Below are 22,119 nucleotides of genomic sequence, written 5' to 3' on the forward strand. Positions count from 1 at the left end.
TGTGTGTGTATTTAGCTCTGTTACTCACTTACCTGGAAAAATACAGCTCAGCCTAGATAATGTAGCGGGCATGTGGGAGCTGAAGCATATGTCTCTCATATGATCCCATACTTTACTTGTCAGTAATATAGTACTGTACTACAGAAATGCCACTAACAGTGCTTTATTCTGCTGTGGTTTGTTTGAATGGGTGCACAAAGCAGCTACCATCTTTACAAAACTGCTGCTTTTTTAAAGGCTTTTTCTCTTCCTACACTTGCCTTAAAGATTTATTCTCTTCATACCATGGCCTAACTCCCTTGGAGTCCTATGGGAATTGTGTGTGCTTATGGAGAGAGTAGACCTTTTCCTAAGAGCACTCTGATAACGGAAACAACTAAAATTACTGTAAGGAGCACTTCGGAAGGGCTCCTGTATCTCTTGATTGCTCTTTCTCTGGAGTATGGGGGAATACCACAAGCTAATTTGAAATACAGATTTGCAATACTCCTTTAGAACATAAGCTTCTCTTAGTACTTTGTACATGTGTCATGCGTGGCACATCAAATGGTGATAAAAGCAATGTTAACTTTTATTTTAAAGCTATTTTTTTATCTTTAAAAGGAGCAGAAAGACCACTGAATGAAAACTTTTAGATGTGATCATTAGTGAATATTTCAAATTTTTTTATGTTAAAAGCATGCAATTTAAGAGGTTATCAGTGATATATTTTTTCCCCTCCCCAGCTGCATAATGGGGGAGCATTCTGTTTACACATTATTTTTTCCAGAAATGTTCTTTTGTTTGGTTTTTACCCCTTCCTCCAGAAGAGGAAGGGGAGGTGCAGCCCTACTAGAGACTTAGGGCCAAATTAATTTTGTGAGTATTTACACTGAAACCCAAAGTGTCTCCATTGCAGATGAATTTAGGTCATCTTGTAAAATTCTGTACATAAAAGATCTTGTTAGCACACCTGCAATTGCAGTATCTTATTGTTTTATCTGATAAAAAGCTTGCTTCCTAGAAACAAACATAAAAAATTAACGTGGAGAGTAGAGTGTTCTCCTCTACAGTTGTATATGGCTTTCAGCATTAGAAATCAGTTTGCATACTGTGTTTTTACCTGTGTAGTTCATGATAGATTTCGTCTATGTGAAGAGAACTTCTTTTGAAGCATTGGGGATATTGAACAGTCTATGGAATAAAAAGGGATGTGTTTTCTTCAGTGAAGACATCAGGAAACCAAGCACACTTTCTACCTCCGTTTCAGCTTTTTGAAACATTTATTTTAGAAACCAAACTTTAATTTCTCGTATTCAGATTGAGTTATAGGGACATAGGTTCTTTATAATAAAACCTGGTAGTGTTGGTGTTTTTATTGATCAAGAAATACAGAAAGTATTCTGCTTACCAGTACTGTTAATGCTGCCTTGTGGAGTAGGGTCAGGGCCATGAGCAGCCCAATGAGATTCAAAGGTGCATCTTTGTTCATCTTTGTTCTTCTCTCTGAAGATCAAGCTAGATTTCAAGTCTCAGTCCTGCAGTCTGGATTGTTGCCATTTTGTGGGACAAATACAGCACTTGGAAAATTAAAGCCTGATCCTGTGAAATACAAGAGATCCTCACATCCAGTCAACCACAACTAGAAGCCACAGCTGATAAGCAGCTTCTAAATCAGTATGTAAACGTTTCGGTCACTTAGCTACCAGGATTAACTGATAGGTGGAGTAAATGGCCAGCTTTATAATATCCATGTTGTGTATTTGGGGTAGAGTGCACATGTAAAGAAACGTTCCTGCAAAGTCTGAAATAGGTGGGAGGTACTTTAGTCCATGGGGCAATGGGACATGCAAGGCATGTGTCACCACTGCCAGTGACAAGATCCTGTTTCTGAAAAAAACCCTTCCTAAATGGTAGTGTATGCTGTATTTCAGCATTGGACAGACAGGATTAATGTGATTCATTAATCTCTAAGAGAAAGCATTGGGAATTACCAGGTTTGGGGATATCATTGTACTGTTTTGTTCATTTGGTTTGGCTTTTGTTTTTTTTTTTTCTTTTTCTTTCAGTAAAAGCAAACAATGGCTTTAACACCTAAAACAAACTGCAGGTTAGATCCTTGCATCTTAAGTTTTGAATAGTGTTGCAAGTGTTGGAAAAGAAAAGGAAAATCAGGTTCTCTAATACTGTATGTACTTGTTGTACTATTTTGGAAGTACTTAATAGTGCTGAAGTTAGGACAGCTCCTCTCCTTGATTAAGAAAGTCCATTAGTATAGAGAAGTCATGGATTTAAAGGTATAGCTATATAACATACTTCTTGAGCTTTTTTCATGACCAACATTACAGATCTGTTTTCAGCTTGCAGATGGACTTAGGCCAGCATACACCAGACTGGACACATACTTAAAAATGCTGTTCTACAAACCAGTGATCTGTAACACTGTAAAATACCAACTCCCAATAGTTTAATCAGTTTTATTTTTGTACAGTATTCGTATTCTTTATAAGTTATTTTGCTGTCCTGTTTTGTAAATCACATAAAATTGTAAAAAAAGGAAAAGAAAAAAAAGTAGGCATAGGTGTTTTTGTACATATGTATATATATATTGTCCAAATAAAGAAAAAAGGAATAAAAAACCCAAACATGGTCTTGAATGACTGGAATCAAACAGTGGTCATGTAAACCAGCCTGAATGACCACCAAAAAAAAATACTGCACATTATGAAATCCATAGTTTGAGCAGTGTGTGAACCATCTTCAAAGGTCTTAGTTCTGCTAGTCATCATTTAGCTTGGATTGTCTTTCTCTACTTTTCCAGGGTGTTTTCCCAGGCATTCCTTCTTCTGATACGGCAGGGAGACAGAGACAAAACTTGTACTCAGGAAGAAGTGTCCTGCATGCTCCAGCTCCTGCATGCTCCAGCTCCCAAGAAGTCTGTCTCCCACTGCTCCATGGCTTTTGAGCTCAGAGTGGTGCTCTCCCTCACTCTGTGCAGCTGCTCAGTAGAAAATGAGGCTTCAGCCACACTGTGGGCTGTGCAGCCACACTGCTGCCTTGAGCTTTCCATGGCTTTGGAGGGTTCACTGGTGTATGGAGATAAAAAGCATCTGCTCAACTCTGAAAGGGAAAGGCAAGGTACCCTGTGCCAAAAAGCTCCCTGACATGCACGATCACGGACATCACAGTTACTGAAAGCACCCACTTACAGGAACTTAACCAGGGCATGGGCACAGGGCTCGGATATGATTGCAGGATGAGCCCTGGACCCGAGGGAATTTGTAACCTTCCAGCAATGCAGGCAGGGACAAATGGGTGGAAGATTGCCATCTGCAGCTGGAACAAAACTTGTAAGTAGCTTCCAGATTTTACTCAATGCTGAGTTGGAGTTTTCTCTTCTTGTATTGGATGGCTAAAGGACAGATAAAAAAACCTCAGCATAATGTTTTCTTTTTTTCAGCTTGTCATTGATTTTATGAATAAGGAACACAGGGCTGTGGCACTGGCCTCATTCCCTTGCAATCCCATCATAAAAGACTTTCCACAAATTTACCATTCTTTTTCTTTTAATATTTGGTTTTAGTGCTGTAATTTGAACAGCTACCAGAATCTGCCTAGTGTAGAGGAGGCCTTCAAAGGATGATTCCAACCACTGAGGTGTAGTACAGAGGGGTCTCGCCAGGAGTGGTACAAATTTTGAGTAGGAATGGGTACATCATGCAAAGTTTTGGGTGCACCATGGAGGCGTTGGCAGTTGGCATGGGGAAGTGTGACCCTGAACACAGAGATGCTCATTCTGAAGCACGGTTTCTACAAGGTTGTAAGGGTATTCTGTATTTCCATTTTTCCTCTCTGCCAAGGACAAAAGAAAGGAAACATGCCACAAAATGTCTTAACAGTCTAGTTAAATGCCTGTAGAGTGGTTCAGAAAGCTGCTTACAAGGAAGGATGGCTTTCTGAGTCTGCCTGCTGGTTGACCCAAATAATTTTGATCTCCATAGGACTCTATAACAATGTTGTTCAGCACTCACTCTTCCAGGGCTAGAGTCTGTGAGGTTATATTTATGCATCAGAGCTTTTTAACAACCACTACTTTCTCAATAACTTACTGTTTTGGAAACAAAACTTTCAGATTGAGCTCCTCACACTGCTCAGCCACATTGGAAAAATTTCTTCAGCAGTAATTTCATGCAAATGCCCAACTGTCAGAACACTGTACTTACTCAAGTACTGTTTAAGGGACTCCCTCAAAGGAGAGGAAGCTTTCCCAATGGGAAGAATTTTTCAGCTATCATGCTTTCACTGCCATGCTGTCCTCAGCTGAGAAACTCTCAGACCCCTAAAACACCTCCTCAAACACTTCCACAGGTATTGTGGAAATATTCCTATTTCAAAAAGAGAAGATCTTGACTGACATCAGTTCTAATCCTTAACAGACACTTACTTCTGTATGATTACACACATTATTTTTCTGGCTCATCCATGCTTTTGGGTAAATTAGAGTCCCTATTGCTTTCAGTTTGTATTTTTGAAATTGCTACAACTATTGCTGTATTTTTACCGGCTTGTGACCTTCAACTGATAATTGCTAAACAGCCTATCACTTCTCATATCAAACCCCATCAGTGTCTGTTTCATAATGTCTACTGCCTCTTAGGCCACATAATGCCTGTGTGTCTGCACAGTGAAACACAAGGCACAAAGGAAATGGAATGTATAAACCACAGCACGCAGGAGAATCACTGAGTACGTAAGGGTAGTTCACTATGACAAGATCCAACAAGGCTCTCTTGAAATTCAGAGCACAAGGAGAAGTAAACCAAAGATGCACAGAAGTCTCAGACTTTCTCAATGGCTTTTTCTTTCTCTTCTGGCTAATGGACAAGGATCAGAGAACAGCAGAAGTTTCAGAAGACACAGATTTAAGGTATATTAGAGCTTCCCAGAAGCACCACGTACAGCAATGTTGGCTCTACTGTTGTTAATGACTGCTTTGGTGGCTTTAAACAGTGTTTCCCAGCAGACACATTCCCACATTTTGAGGGCCTATGAAAACCTATGCATAACTGCTCTGTCAAAAAATACAAGGGAAAACCACAGTTGTGTTGCTATAGCCTGTGCAATGCTGGTCTGCTTTTCTGCATTGCAAGAAATAAGACAGGCCTCTGCTTTCCTACATTGCATAAAATAAGTCAGGCCTTATCTAGAAGGTCAACTACACTCAACTCTTACATCTAATAAGCAATATTTCTTAGGGGTATCATTTTCAAACAAACACTTCAAGGGGGGCATCCTTACTGTAAATTTATTCAAACTGAAATAAAGGATTCTCCCCAATATAAGCTACTGCAAGGATTTTTGATGAACATACTGATTTCTGACTTACTGATGCTTAGGGAATTGCATGCACACTGGCAACTGTAACACTTTAAATATATGAGGACAAAGCCAGTATATTTTATATAGCAAAGTGTATTTTAAATTATACAAAAATTCTGACCAGGAAAGTCCTTCATGGATGGTATAGTTCAGCTCAGAAGCAAACACAAAGCAGAATCAGAATTCTCAGCTGCTGGGGCCCACAGAAAACTGTAACGCCAGTGGCTTTTCACCTGAACAGTCCTTTAAGCTTCACTGCAGGAGGACAAAGTGAGGCTGGTACTCTTGGTCATATCTGACCTTGGTCATACCAGCAAAGTCCCTTTGCACTCCTTGTACTGATCATCTGCTTTGGATTTACACTGTATTTGTAATTCTTCAGGAAAATGAACAACAAAACCAACAAGTAAAAACCCTGCAAAAAAACCCAAAACACCAAACCAACCAACAAAAAAAACTTTTATTGTCCATGAAAACCTATTACATAACCCAAACTGAGGTAAACCACTGTTAATGGATTGCAGTTAAGGTCATGCTGCATAGTGTTCACAGTCTACAGCTTTGGTTACTAATTGGGAAGGGGGAATTGGACATCTTTTCCCTTTAAATTACGCGATCCAGATTCTTTTGAACCATCCATGTTACGTGTCACCTGTGCACTCCTCAGCTCTCTGTTCTTTTCTATGGCTCCTTGGTATATTCTGCCACCATCTTCTCAGTTATCATCCCTTCCCTTCACCTTGCTTCCTGCAAAATCAACTTTGTCCACTACTATGCACGCGTCCTTATCCCCAAAGAAGTCTGTCATTCTTTTCTGGCTAACTTGCCACGTTCTCATCACCGTGTTTTCCAAAGAGGTCAGTCTGCAAGCAGGTGACTTCCTCTTCTATGAACACACAACAAGCTAAGATACCTGCCAAGATCTCATTTAGCTCAGGGTGCAAAAATGACAGGTGCAACATCACGTTTTGAGACCAACATACACTGCTGTTGGGGTTAATCCTGAGCGGCAGCTTAGGGCCACATGCCCACCCTGACCCTGTGGGATGGGTCAGAGAATCAGAATGGTAACAGTGAGAAAACTTCTGGGTTGAGATAAAAAGTTTAATGTGGAAAACAAAAGCTGTGTGCACAAGGAAGGCAAAACAAGGAAGTCATCCACTACTTTCCATCAACAGGCAGGTGTTCAGCTATTCCCCCAGAAAAGCAGGGCTCCACCACACACAGCTGTTACTTCAAAAGACTTAATCCAAACACCCCTCCTTCTTCCCCTAGCTTTTACTGCTGAGAACAATGTCATAAAGCATGACATAGCCTTTTGGTCAGTTGTCCCACCTGTGTCCCCTCCCAGCTTCTTATAAACTTTTGCTAGTGAGGCAGTGTGAGAAACAGAAAAGGTATCCATGCAGTGCAAAGCACCCTCCAGGAGTAGCAAAAACATCCCTATGTAACCAACAGCGCAAACTCAAAACATAACCCCATACAAACTTCTATGAAGAAAATGATCCCAGCCAAAACCAGTACAACTGTCAAAACACCCCCATTGGCCTAGTGGGGGTAACAGACCAATAGAATAAAGACTAGACAATGGGGGAATTACTTCCAAGAGTAACCGGGGAGCAGATGAGTGGAGAAAAGCTGGAGGAATTTGGTGGAAAGCATAAAGGTGGGAATTGGTGTCAGAGGATTACACCATCAACAAGAGCGGAGCCACAGGAGAGGTTGATAGGCTGCTCTACTCTCTTCTCTCTCTACCTCTCTTACTTCTGTCTCTACTGTTGCTGCTGGTCCTTATTTTTCCATGCTTTCCCTACTGGCTTTCCACACTGCTGCAGTCAAGCCTGAAAAGCTTTCAGTGGCTAAAAATATTGTCTTTCTGCACTCACCTCTGCTCTCCCTACTAGTTCAGCCTTGTCAGTGGCTGAAGTTAGCATCAAAGTAAAATGAGGTTATAGCAACTACTAGATCGGACCCTGCTACAAAAAAGTGCTCTTCACCCAAGCTATTGGAATATGCAAAGGACACTGTATCAATTCCAGAGCCTCCTGGAAGCATGGCTTTTGGCAAGCCTAGCCTAGGAGCAATGGCATAAGAAAGTGTCATGATTTTCAGATGTATAGGCAGACATATTTATGTATATAAATTTTTCTTTAACTGCCTTCCACATATCCTTTCTCTCAGAAATTATAGTGTACTTAATCGTGGCTTTATTCTTAATTAGCAAGGAATGGGGGGAAAAGTGCTTCCAGAACAAAAAAGTTCTAGGAAAAGTAATTTTGAACACTGTGTTTTAGTGAGTCACAAGCGAAGAGAGTAATTCTGGTTCAGTTATTTACAGAGAAGCTAGAGTGCCAAGGGTCCCCCTCCCCTGCTTCCCATGCTGTAGCTCTTCTGTCAGACACCTCCCATCAGACACTGTGCCAATCTGTCCTGGTTTAGGAATGGTACTCCCCAGTTTTTGCCCTCTCAAGACTCCAAACCCGACACCACTCTCTATTGCTCCATTTTCCCCTCCGGATGGAGTGTGCTGTAGAGGAGAACTGAAGGCACAAAAGGCAAAGATCACAAGCGGAGAGATAAGAACTATTTACTGCAAACAACAATAAGCTACAAAAACGAACAGCAACAAACTTCCTGATAACAGAAATTTTGAAGAATATTTCTAAAACCAAGATCTTTGAATACAATGGACACAGATAGGCCTGTAGCCTCAATTATGTCAAAGATACTCTGCTGCCCAAATTAACTCTGGATCATAGCCTGAGTTTCCACACTTTTGTATCTTCTGTTCAGTATTTGTGTTGGGACACTAATCATCATAGAAACTATTCCAGGAACTCACTTCACAGTCAGACAATTCCACTGACTAACACTGGCCTGCAGTAACAAGAATGTGTGGTTCTCTACTGCACTGATGGCTCATCTGCCTATTTGAAGGAACAATTACAATATTTCCTCCCCTTTAATACCAAAAGCCTCCCAGATTCCTCATATTTTATAGTGGGTTATTTTATTTTGAATGTGTGAATATCAAAGCCTGAAATACCAACTTGACTAGCAAAGGTCATTTCCAGGATGCTGTTAAGAAGAACACCCAGTGAAAGCAGACATCAAATTGTTGAATTTTACTTATTTAATAGGTAACTTTATAATCAGGACTTTATTTTAGGTCTTCAACATTCTGTTGTAACCTGCATTTCCAAATGCTTAACAGTTATGGCAAACATTCTATTAAACATTTTTTATGGCTTTCTGTTGTAAAGAATTGATTGTACAATCACTTCAATGCAGCTGACGCCTTGTAAAATCGTCCTGGGTTTAAACCTCATGTCAAATATGCAGCACTGTTTTCTCTATCACCAAAAAGGTAATAAGTTTTACTTATTAAAAAAACACACAAGAAGTTATATATTGCTTAGTTTTACTTCTGCAAGTTCACTAGGCTCACTGTTTGAGGAAGACCTGAAATTCTGTTAGCCTCCGTACCAAGAGACTTGCTAGAAAAACCTTGTAATTTGAGCACTATAAAACGAAATGCTACTATATTTATTTATTAATTTTGAGAGGAACTATTTACTCAACAATAATATATTCATAGAATCATATTATTTATATTAATTTCAGGTTTATTTTTACAAAACAAATGATTGAAAACCATTCTTTTTCTACAGATCACCTGAATTAATTTTAAAAAATTGCATTTCAACAGGGAAATTGGATAATACCTACATGTGTGGTAAAGTAAAATTATTTACCAAAAGTAAATTCCAATTTCTGGAAAAAAATAACCCCAACCTCTAAAAACACAACAGTCACAGAATAAATCCAGGATAAACTAGAAAAAATATCTGCACTTCTGATGCTGCATTAACTGATAGAATAGAAAACAAAAATTAAAAATTTATTTAAACCTACAATTGAGAAGAGTAGGTTATTTGGAGAAAGTGACCACTATGAAAGAAAACCACGCATTTAAAATCTATCAAACATTTGTATAAGTTTTAAGAACCAAAGTTCTCAATTATCAATTTTTTGGTTTTCCTCTTTGACAATTTCGGAATTCTTGAAAGCCAGATGTTTCAATAAAGATATATAAAATACTTCTGTAGAATTAGGATTCAGTCATGCTTGAAAGGTGCCGTTGCCGTCTCTTAAACTGCTTTATGTTCCATTTGTACGTCTCCAGCATAAAAGGTCCATTGTAGACAAACAGCACAGTCATCTTGTCATTGTAAGTGAGATTCTGCAGGAGCTGGTGAAAAACACAGAAACCAAAGACAGAATAGCTAGATGTTCCCCATTATATTAAAAAAACTGAGTAAGATCTATGAAAAACCTTAGATCTCAAAAATATCACTATACTAGGATTACAACCTGACAAATGAAGTGTATTTGTTCCTAGAAACCCCCTCAAAGGGACTCATTCTTCATCCAATTTCCATGCATCGCTATTCTTATTAGAAGAAAATTTTTGTATCTAATCCGTATCTTCTTGCAGCCATCGATCTCATTGCTTTTTTCTCTATCCAGAGAATAACTCCACTCCTCTGTGGGCACAGAATAATGTTTTTCCTTTTTTTTCCCCCAGGGCAGGGCAGGGGACAGTAATTATAACCAAGTAAATCTATGTCTCGTGCTTCTCTGAGTCAAGCAATTTCCATTAGTGAAAACTCAGAACAGTCAAAATTACTTAGAAGTTGCACTGCTACCCTCTGGAGTAATTTCAGCACCCTGTACTACTTTTCTGAAGTGTAACAGCCAAAGCTGGATACTTACGATGATCCAAATCATGCCAAACACAAGCCCAGCAGACAAAGATGTCATGCAGCAAACCATAGATTATAAGCAGTGCTCAGGATGACATGGAATAATTTACCTGCTACTGATGTTCAACTTGTCACTTCCTCTCCCTAGTCATTTAGGCATTTCACCAGATGCTGATTTTTCCCAGATTTTATGTTTGTCTGCACTGAAATGAATCCTGCTTTCGATAAAATTTCCCTAACCTAAGATTATTTAGAATTCCACTTTACAGCAAAAAAAGGATTAACTCCCAACATGGAAGTTATTTGTATGTTTAATAAATGTTTCCCCAGATTTCTATTAAAAATACTAATTTTCAAAGCCACTTCTAAGAACATACTCAGTTCATCTACTCATTATGACAGCAAATCACAACTACTCAAAATACAGTATTCCTAATCAACTTTACTGCATATTAATTTATACCCCTTCCCTCTGGAGCTGGCTTAAAAATACAACCAGGGGAGGCATCAACACACTGAAAAAAAAGGTCACAGTTTCTCCCGTATCCACTGGGTACACATATGGAACTTGGCTTAGTACAACAAACTGTCACCCTCTCTAGTAAGTGGTGACATATAGCAGGGGCTCAGGAACTGCAGGCAAGCCATGAACAGCAGAGTCTGGCCTTCTCAGCCCACCCTGTGCAGCCTTTTTACTTATCCTCTAATGCAGCCCACACAAACACTCTCAATCAACAAAACCTTTACACAATGTGCTCTCTCACTGATTTTTCTCGTGACATGCCATTGCAACTTGCCATGTCCCCTGCTTGTGGAGGGAAGGGGAGCAAAGAATATCTTCAGCTACCTCTTCATAACCCTGTCTCTTGTTGCTGAATAATTCTGCAACATAGTCCTCAAGTTTCCTCTTACCATCATGTTGACTTTTTCTGTTTTTTAAAGTTCGGAGACTTTTAAAATTCTGATTTTAATTTTAATCTTTCTGCATACTCAGTTCTTCCCTGTCTCTATTCTTAGTAATTTGACAACAGACTCAACTTTTACAAGACTCTGGACCCCAGACAGCAATTTTCTACAACTCCTTAAATTTAGTAAGCATTAGAGTTAGTTGAGCTATCTATCTTTCAACATCCAAATCATTCTGTTCTTTCTCTAAGTAGGACAGTCTGATGGAAAACCTGATTCAATTAGGAGAGGAATCACAAGAAGACAAAAGGGAATAGATGACACAGAACAACAGAATAGATAACAGAACAACAAAGTAGTAAAGCGGTCAGGAAATGACCAAACTGCATGGAGGTAAGCATACTGCAAGATCAGAAGGAACAAGAAGCATTACCTTCCATCTTCTTCAAGTAAGGTAAATGCTATGAGGTGGCCTTACTCAGACCCTTCAATTGATATTTACTGAAGAAACAGGACATACCAGCCAGATTTTCTACAATACAGTGTATAAAGAGATACAGGAGTGACATGAAAACCAGCACACCTGGTGATTGCTTGTCTCCCTGGTGTGCAAGTAATACTGTTTAAATTTTTCTTGGCTCAAGCTCAACATAACATTAGTCTCTGTTAATGGTGCAGGTGGACAGCCACAATATTTAACTCTTTAAAGACCTGGCACTGCATCACTGCATTGACTGGTAAGTCAACTGCCTTTTTTTTACATTTTGACCGAAGATTAATTAAACTGGTCACTCTCAGAGCATAGATCTCATCTTTTCTGAGCCTCTACATCTCAGATTAATACAGGAAAACTATTCAAGTAATCATGTGGGACTCTTCTAGTTCTGATGTCAACAGCACTAGCCTGCTCCTCCTCCAGTATCGTCATCTGACTTTTCTGGAAATTGGTCTCTGCTACAGTGTGAGTTTTGTGTTAGCTAGAGGCACTACCTTTTACAGCCTTTTCCATGGTAACCCTGTCCACTGGTGGCTAACACATGATACTTCCAGTGGGGCCACAAATCCAGAGCAGGTTTCTGAGGAGATGAGCCTTGGTCTAAGTTGTCTGAATTTTTGCCTGACTGTCCTTTAAATGGACAAATACTCTCTTAAATCCAAATTTCTTAGGCAAAATACAGGTAAGTTATACAGTGTTTATTGGTGCATTATCACACCAAATCCCATTCTCCTACACTTGAAACTTCCTATTTCATTTTCTGCTACACACCTTTGGTGTAATAAGGAAGTACTGAGATGTTCTTTTTTTACAAGCAGTTTCCACAACCATTTCAAAAACTCTTCTCTCATTCATTGGATCCATTCCCTGAAAAGAAAAAAAAAAAAAGTCTGTTCTCTCCACTATGTCATAAGCATCTGTATACAGGAAGAGCAATACCATACTATTGATTCTCACCTGATTTATTTCATCAACAACCCTGAAAGGACACCTGTTGAGTTCTTGCAGAGCCATCAGGTATAACATCGTGGAAACAGTTTTCTCACCTCCACTCTGATGATATGGAGTCAATTCATGAAGTTCAGTGCTACTGTGGAATTTGACTCTAATGCGAATTCCATACTTCTCATACTCCTCCTGTGAAAGCCAGTACCTTTTAAACTCATTTTCTTTTTATTATAACTTATTTTACGATTACAGGCAAACTAAAGGACATTTATACAAATGTACATGGGTCTACCAACTAGTCAGGTTCAACTTCAAATCAATGTTAACTCTGGTTCATCTATATATATTAATCCTGTTTCATTTGTTTTCCTTTGCTTTTGTCTACTTTTGCTACAGAATTTCCAATATCATTCCCTTTCCTATGATTTGTTAATTGCTGTTAAGAAAGGCTTTATTTACAGTAAGAACACCAACAGGATAGTTAAAATCTTGGCTAGAATAAGAAGAAAGCAATGCCCCTATAAATCCCATTAATCAGGAAAAAAAGCCTTAGGATACTATCAATTTTAACAGTGGAGTAATGGTGTGTGTGTAGGTTGTGTACCAATCTGAACCTCTTCAAGTGCAAGCAGCTCAAAATCCATCAGGACAGGCATTTTCTTTTCATACTTCAATGGGAAAACCACGCATAAGGATTCCAATGCTGGCTTTTCTTTAACAGGAAAGTGAAACTTGTCATCAGCCTCAGCTGACACACCTTTTGCATTTAAATAGCTTTACTGCTCCTTCTGTGTTCTCTCTTTCAACAAACTTTTATCTAAAAGACAGTTTTTGTATAATATAGATCTGTCGAGGTAAATACCAAAATACAAGGATAACACATGTGGCTCAAAAGAAGGACCATGCAATGAAATACATTCATGCTTAAGACTAAAACGAAATCTTCAGAGGACTCTCTCTGATTCCTGAAGTTGTGTTCAGTGGCCACTGAGTTCACTTAGTTAGTCAAAGCACAACGCTAACACCACCAAAGTTGTGGGTTCAGTCCCTGTATGGGCAATTTCCTTAAGAATTGGACTTGATGACCCTTCTGAGTCCTTCCAACTTATCTGTGATTCTGTGAGTTGTTCTGATTACAATTTCATGTAAGGAGGAATTAACCCCAGAATCTAAGGTCTCTAAGCCCACTTTGATTTCAGATGCATTGGCAAAAGTAGATTTGAAAAAGTGAAGACACAGTCTAGGAAACCAAATTAAAAAGACTGCTGTGAAACACAGCCACAATGGCATCAGACTACTGCCACACTATTTTGAATGCCAGTTTGCATAGCTGAAAAGATTTTTAAAAACCTGACAAAAATGATGCTCAAAACTCCTTGTGATGTGAGCAGTGTGAGGGTTATCATGGCCAGCAGTACAAATTCCGGCTACTAAATGTTTACCAAGGAAAGTCAGACTGCTCCCAGAGGCTTCTGCTAGAATGTTAAGGAAGAACCCAGTGAAGTGTTTCACACAGTATCACAGAGTCACTTTGGCTGGAAAAGGCCTCTGAGACCAGAGCCCAACCCATGACTGAACACCAGGCTGGGAAATAGACCAAGGCACTGAGTGCACTGTCCAGTCACTCCTTAAGCATCTCCAGGGATGGTGAGTCCATCACCTCCCTCCTCAGTCCATCCCATGCTTAATCACCTTTTCTGTAAAGAACTTCCACCAATTCCTCCTATTATCCATTGGTGACAGCAGGTAGTGTCACCAAGGACATCCACAGGTCTCAAGATTCCTATAAGGCAGACTAACAGAGGCTTGAACTTCAGTGTCACAGAAATATCTCTAATAAAAAGTTAAGTCTACCTCAAGAGTCTCCCTCTTCTTATCTACAGGTGAGGCAAAAGATTCTCCTCCAGAGAACAGCAAGGAGTGCAAACTTGAGAACAGATTATCCACCCTCCTAGATTGTAGTCATTGATCCCTTCAGGAAAGAAATTTTACTCACTGGCACAGTACTGCTAGCTAATCTCTGAAAACTATTTGTGACATCTTTGCTACAGAAAAGCAAGACCTTCCAAAGAAGAGATTCAGAAAGGCACTCCACACAGCTTTTGCTTTTAAATAGCTTCATTGTTCCTTCTGTGTCCTCTCTTTCAACATACTTTTATCTAAAAGACAGATTTTGTATAATATAGATTTGTCAAAGTAACTATCAAAAGACCTTAAAAGTGTATGTTTTAATGTTCTACTTTTTCATATTACTAGTCCCCAAGTAAACACTTTTATGCAGCTCATATAAAGAGCCTTACCAGTCACTCTTCTGCTCTGAGTAGTAACTGCCACTGCTATTTTAAGAAAAGCTGCTTGAGTAATTTACAAGAAAAAAATATAAGCCAGAAAAAGATTGTGTCAACTTTCACTATTGTGTAGTCTATGTGTTAACATATGAAAGTCTTGACATCATAATTTCAGTGATCCATTTAAAACAAACTATCAAATTTCCCTCTCCAGTTCATTGCACTGAATACTTCTCTCCAAGTTCTACTGATGCTTTAAACTCTTCCCCAGAGGTAAACTCTACCTATAGAAGTTACTGAGAAGGTAACAGGATGGGCCAAATGACAGATGCTTTCAGAACTGATCAAATGCCCTCAGACTTAAGTAGAAACTACGAGTAAAACCAAATCAATTCAACACCTAATAACAGAACATTTGGATGATAATAGAGGATAAAAATTAGCTGAAAATTCAGAATTAAATAATGAACTTAATAAATCTGAGTGACAGCTGAGTAAATACAATGTTTCTAACCAAGCTTTGTAAGTTGCAGACCTATTCCAAAAGTCAGAAGATGAAGTCCTAGTCATCTGGATAAAGACTCACTTGCCTTCAATTAGATTGATAAGTCAGTTCTAACAAACTGAAAATATTGAGTAAAAGTTCAGTGCTTTTAAAAAAAAATCTCCACATGACAACTTGTTATTTCTCTTTAGCAATATATGCCCAAATAATTATGGAAGAAAATATGAATGTTATATGAAAAAAAATCAATCATACCTCATTTTCCATATGAAGATCAACTTCACCAACACACTGCATAGAACTAAAGAACTTACTGAACTTTCCATTAATTTGTTCAATCATCACTTTCAAGAGGTTTAGCCACTTTTCTTTGACCTAAAAGCAGACATACCCATGTAAAATCAATTTAAGATCTGAATTTTCCCTTGGAGATAGCATTTACACTGAAAACACTTCATAATTAGGGAAGTTAGCATCTCAGTTTACACTCAAAACAATCTGAAATGTTACCCTTTATTTCTGTACATACATTCCTACAACGGCATAGAATTATAATAATGATACAGAAGTAACTTGAGCTATTACCTGTGAAATGTTTTGCTTATAGTTGTTCAACTCATTTTTCTTCTCCTCTAGATATTCTGTTAACTGTTGTATTTCTTGTGTTTGCTTATTGTATTCTTCAACAACCTGCCAGAATAAAAAAACAAGCAGTCCGCAAAATATTTACCAATTGTAACCCTGACTGTAAAAATAACACACTGCATCGATACTGTTCAAACACAATAACACAGACTACTGCACTGCACACTAAACAAGACAGATTCTAACTTTAAAGCAAGGAAACGGTAAAGCTTTGCTTCTCTCAGATTATTGCAGTATCATTTTTTTTTAAAGAACCTACTTTAAAACTGAGTAGATGCAGAATCTGGCATTTACAGCACATTGTTCTTACTGTCTAGCTTATTATACCAAGAGATCTAGCACAGAGTGAGAAACAAGTACAACGTGTGTAGAGGGGGAAGGAAAACAATGAACATACCGAAGCACTGAGGCCTGTGAAACAGGAAGCCCTGGTTTTCTCTTCATTCAGAAAAGCATCAATTTCCTCCAATGTGTTTGGAAGAGTCTGAAATGCCTACAAGACAAAGGACTGCACATGTTACAACAAAGCAATACTAATGAAGGACTCAAGTTTTCTTTAAAAAAAAAAAAAAAAAAGGGCAAGATTCCCCCACTAACTCTTCTGGACAGAGAAAAGAAGGTTGGAAGTGCTGTTACATAATTAAGATACATAATCAGCTGCTCCTTAGTTGCCTAAATTGTGTAGGCATAGACACTTAGAGATTCAGTGTAAGACATGGACTACGCTAGATAAGCCATGCAAATGAATACTTCTAAGAAGCTGGGTTCAGACCTCAGTTCTTTGGTGTTGCTCCATTAGAGCAGGAAGGTAGAAAAATATGACATCTATTTATTTCTCTGAACATGAGACTGTAGATTTCAATTGAAATCACAGGTCTAATTTTCTCTCCTCTGTGCACCTAAGAAAGTGGTAGTCAAAGGATATCTCAAGTGGTTTAAAAGGCTAACCACAGTAAAAGAAGTACACATAATCCTTTACTACAAGCCTTCTAATTAAAAAAAATATACATTATTCTATCCAGAAGAAGTTAGAAATTCAAGAGATAAGTAAAATTTTCTTTTTGTACATACAACTTTAAATTCTTCTGGAAAACCTTGATCTGGACCCAATCTGCAGACTTGTCGAGCCTGTTTCATCAATTCCATGCACTTCTCATAAAGAAGTTGCTTCCTATTATCCAGTTCATGAAAACGTTGCTGTTAGAAACATTAAAAAATATTTTCAAAAATCACCACCATCTTTTTTTTTAGTATTATTGTGAATTTCCAGATCTAACTCTAGCACACTAACAATAAACCACATCTGAAGCAGAAAAAGTAGGTGAAACCAGACTATTAAAATACCAAAACAATTTGCTTCAACTAACAAAACTCATTATACATCTCTGCTCATTAAGTCAACAGATGGCAAGGTAAACTGATCAAAAGCAAGTTCTTCAGAAATATCTAAATTTCTTTCCTCTCACATTAACAAGTGTGCATGCAGACTTCAAGTACGCACAAGTTTTCTTCCCAAGTTTTACTGTGGTGTATTTCAGCTAAATATAGGAGCCCTCCAGTGGTGAAAAAATTTCAGTTTTCATTTGAAATCATACAGTTAGAGAAATGCTTGTTTCACAGTTTTAAAAATAGGACACAGACATTGATAGTCACAGTCACTGTCTTTACTTTCTGGAATTGTAACTGATTGTTATTTACTAAACACAACAGAAGCAGTAGTAAAGATCATTAGTAATCTTCTCACACTCACAAGAGTTAGTAACCTGTTCTCAACAGCTATCAACTCAAAAAAACTGGTTCTTCCCTCCCTCTCCACTAATCACTATGAAAAAGTTCTCTGCATTACAGATAAGCATTTCACAATCTCCACAAATGCACTGTAAAAATATTTTTCTATACTGAGTTGGTGTTTTCAGAAAGATTGGAAAATTTTTACAAGAGGACTTTTTTAGACCACCCCTTCTATTGCAGAGGAGGGAAATGGAGTACTGGCATTAGAGCTGTACAGATGAAACAGTAAAGGGAGGATGTCCCCTCTTTTCTTTCCAGCCAAGATCTCAAGCTATACTGAATTAGCATAAATGCTATTGTACAGCACAATAGTTACTTTCCATTGGATATCTACATATGCCCTGTAATAGTTTTTTTGATCCCACAAATATAAAAGTCAAATGGCTTCATCTGAAATATTTTGACATGATAGGGAAGGCAAAAGATACTGTGAGAGGCACCCATTTTTTTTTTCTACAAGAAGCATAAATTTTTGTGTTTGATCATGTGTTTGATCATTTCCAGAGCCCAAATCAATTCTGAATCAACTGAAGTGGGGAATCTTAGTTCTTAATTGTGTATAGAGCTCTCACTCGAAGGGAGGTCTGCAGAGCTGCATGAAACAAGAGTTCAAGTTGATCTGTAGGCACTTAAAATCTGATACAGATTCAATATTCAAAAGACTGAATATGCCTGATCCAAGCTATGGTAAGTAAAATTCTTCAGTGAAGAGGAAAATATATAGTTGGCAGGAGGAACTTCAGTATGAGACAGAAAAACTAGAAAGCAATAGATATTTGATGTTACTATCAAGCATGTACTAGAATAAATGCACTGATGGTTCAACAAGTCAATTTTCACTCAACTTTGCCAGTTTACTGTCAATGCCCACATGCAAAATAAAATTTAGACAAATATAAATATACAAGCTTTGATTCCTTATTTCTTCTATATATCAGAAAGTATGTGGCAATGTTAATGTTCATGCTGGTTTAATGACGGGGCCTGAATGGCACTCCACTTGACTCATACACATCTTTTACTAGTAAGGAGGCAATTTAAAAGAAATTGTTAGAATGCTACAAATAACAATTCCTGTCTACTGATCTGACCAGGCATCTAACTATGTACTAGCCCAAACCTCTTGCTAAATGATGACGATGTGTGCAGAAACAACTTGAGGCATTACATGCATTTCCCAGTGACAATACACATTACTGACATGAGGTTCATGGCTTTGTTATACTTTCTTACCCCTTACTGAGCACAAGCAATTAAATGATTTTCACTGAACTTTGATAAACTGAGTAAAAGATGCATCATGGGTAAGAACTTATATAACAATGGTTTTCTAAGTAACATGCTGGACTTCATCTGTGTGTTCAAGTTACTTTCTGCTCTTCTTAAAAAGTTCTCATGTGCCTAATTTTCCTGCAAGCGATGGTAACTATAACTTGAGTGGTTTTCTAACTACATGCTAAGACCATTCTTTTTGGAAGTACCTGTCCATGTAAAAAAAACAATCCACTACCTTTTAAACTGCTTTCTAACTTTTACTTTCGTCTTTATGATCAAATTGAATTACTAGCTTATAGTAGACTGAACTCTTGAAAGACAAGGAAAAATCCCCAACTTGCCACCCTATACTTTGACAGTTTATTCCCGAGTGCATTGAAAGATTGTACTACTACACAATACAAAAACTGACCCTTGCAGCAATCCACGAGCAATGACAGTGTCCTCTACTCTTAGAAATGTGTACTTGCTGTGGAACTAACTCCTCTGACTTTACACCTGAACAGAGCATACCTTCCTAATAAGACATATCAAGAAAAGGATAATTCAGTCTCTTTTCTGTCCTCCAAAAAAACCATTTATTACTGCATGAAGAAATGAGCTATGAAAGAATGGTAAAATAGCTCTATTATGCTGCTGCACCTTCTGGTCCATCTTGAGCTTGTATTTTCCATGTGGGTTGGAGCTACTCATTTATGTACAGACTCAGAATAAAGTAATCCTTCAAGTAACACCTAGCCGTTTCACAGACTTTTTATTACAATAAAAAGATCCGGGACAAGATGACTAAATGGCACATTTTCACAGCTGTCTTAATCGAGGATGGCAAAGCTACTATTCTGCTTTAAATGAAGAGGCTGAAGTCAAACTACAGAAATCAAGGCTAAATATTTAGCAGTACTAACAGCGACTTCTAAACAAAGACACAGAAGCATCCTCTTCAACAGCATAAAGGCTCTGAGTGAAATATTTTCATAGTAGATACTCCAATATTCATAAATATTGTACCTGTAGAGCTCTTAGCTGTACAGTTCCTTCTTTGTACTCTGACTGTAGTCTGTTCTTCTCAGCAGTCACCCTGGTCATCTGAAAAGCCAAATCTACTTTGACGACGTTCAATGGTACAATCCTCTGCACACAGGAAAACAAAGCAGGTTTTTTTTCACCAGACTCAAAACGAATATAATCACTGCTTTAGAAACTACCCATCCTTTTAGTCATAGCATACAATCTCACACTGTGTTCAGGTCATCAATACTGCTGTCAAATTCAATGGAAAGTGATGACCCAAGTTCATAAAGAGGTATAGTCCACATGCACTTTTAAGTAGCTACAGATGATTATATAATTTCCACAAAATATATATAAATACACATATGTTGATACATACACATGCCTACTTTCAACTCGCAATTTTACATCAACCCTCCCTCCCCCATTCTCTTTCTCTTCACTATATACTACTATGTGAAACATAAAAATGATGGCTAAGGCCATCTCAATTGTTACTCAGAGAGAAGAATCCAACAGGTGGATATTGGTGGGTGGCATACATCACAGAGATGGAAAAAGGTCAGAAAATAAACACAAAAGACATACGCATCTTGTAATGACATTGCAGTTGACTGACAAGATGTACAACAACTCATATCTGATGTCTTAACTGGAACAGCACATGACAACTAAACAAAGCTGTATTTGGGAAACTATGTAACAGACTTCAATAATCACTAGAATCTTGTTTGAGACATTGACATTAAAATGTTTGGGTTTTTTCAAACAAGTCAGCCTCAGGAACAGTCTAGAGGGTTCAAAACCATCAACACGTTTACTGTCTAAAGGGTAGCTACAATTATGGGCCATTGAAAGCAACTGTTTATCATGTCTTTATGAACAGCATATAAATACAAATAAATCCTCTCCCTTAATGAAAGGGAGGATAAGATTTCTACTGTAGACCTAGGGGACCTACAAGATAAAATTTTGAAGGCACTAGCATCTGACTACAGTGGTAAGCCAAGGTCTGAGGTCTTCACTATTTGACACTTTATCACAAAGTTTCTACAGTATGAAGTTTGGCACAGAAAGAAGTTTATTCATTTCCAATTCTCTTAAGGAATTTTAAAATAATTATCAGAAATACAGACTGAAAAAAAAAAACCTAGAAGGAGACAAAAAAAGGAAAAAGTTAAGATTATTCAATAAATAAGAAAGCTAGCTTGAAAATACTGACAGTAACAAATGCTGCATGCCTCCTACTTAAATTACAAGAATTGGAATCTTCATAGAAGTGGAACACATACCAAGTTAAAAATACATACCCTCATGAGATGCTTCAATTCAGTAACAAGTTCTGATTTCTGTTTGTTTATTTCTTTGATCTTTACATTTGCCAGCTGAAATTCCTTCTCTAGGTCAATAGCATCTTGTTCCAGCTGTCTTAAACTACGGGAGAAATCAGTATTTGATTCATTGTGATTAAAAATAAATCGTAATAAAAATACAAACATTCTTAAACTTGATGACAAACCAACAGTTAGCAAGAACAGGAATTTGTAATCGTAAACATTCCGAACACATTGGAGGCATTCCCAGCCTGTGCACTTTAAACCAAAGAAATACAACAGACAAAAAAGTAACAGTTAAAGAAACTCCACTTTTGGCTACTAACAACAACATTGAGCAAGCATAGTCCTTTACTTCTGTAAATTTCAAATTAGAGAAAAAAAAATCAGTGGAAAGAATGAACTTTTTTTTCTTCTGATACCTCTTTGCAACAATACAACACAGGTGAGTTCAGGAAGTTTACTTAATTCTTACACTGTCTAGCCAAAAAAATAATTGTATCCTCATCTCAGTGCAGAAAAACAGAGTTTCCACTTGTTTTAGACCTTTGAAAAGGAACAATGATATTTACTGAGCTGTAAAGCATTTGGAGATCTTCCAAAACTGCTGAACAGACCAGAGGATGATACAGAAAACTACAAACTGGTCATTCTCACTTCGATCCCTGGGAAAATTGTAAAACAAGTCCCTTCAGGAAGCAATTCTAGGGGCATAATGGAGAAGGTGATTATGGAGATTCATCAAACATTTACAAAGGGCATGCCATACCTCATGAACCCAGCTGTAAAGCAATGA

The 22,119-nt window shown here is 37.9% G+C and overlaps 1 protein-coding gene across 1 annotated transcript in view; it reads right to left on the reverse strand.

Moving 5' to 3' along the window:
- Positions 1-7,931: 7,931 nt before the first annotated feature.
- Positions 7,932-22,119, reverse strand: part of SMC5 (structural maintenance of chromosomes 5) — a 41,006-nt gene continuing 26,818 nt past the window's right edge. Inside the window, exons 16-24 of the mRNA XM_064405351.1 lie at positions 21,300-21,423; positions 19,987-20,109; positions 16,984-17,109; positions 16,310-16,405; positions 15,853-15,957; positions 15,523-15,642; positions 12,484-12,663; positions 12,298-12,393; positions 7,932-9,610 (exon numbers count right to left, since the gene is read on the reverse strand). Coding sequence (XP_064261421.1) covers positions 9,470-9,610; positions 12,298-12,393; positions 12,484-12,663; positions 15,523-15,642; positions 15,853-15,957; positions 16,310-16,405; positions 16,984-17,109; positions 19,987-20,109; positions 21,300-21,423 — 1,111 coding nt within the window. The 3' untranslated portion in view covers positions 7,932-9,469. The remainder of the gene's footprint in view (positions 9,611-12,297; positions 12,394-12,483; positions 12,664-15,522; positions 15,643-15,852; positions 15,958-16,309; positions 16,406-16,983; positions 17,110-19,986; positions 20,110-21,299; positions 21,424-22,119) is intronic.

Source organism: Passer domesticus, chromosome Z, assembly GCF_036417665.1.
Source record: "Passer domesticus isolate bPasDom1 chromosome Z, bPasDom1.hap1, whole genome shotgun sequence".
Lineage (NCBI taxonomy): Eukaryota > Metazoa > Chordata > Aves > Passeriformes > Passeridae > Passer > Passer domesticus.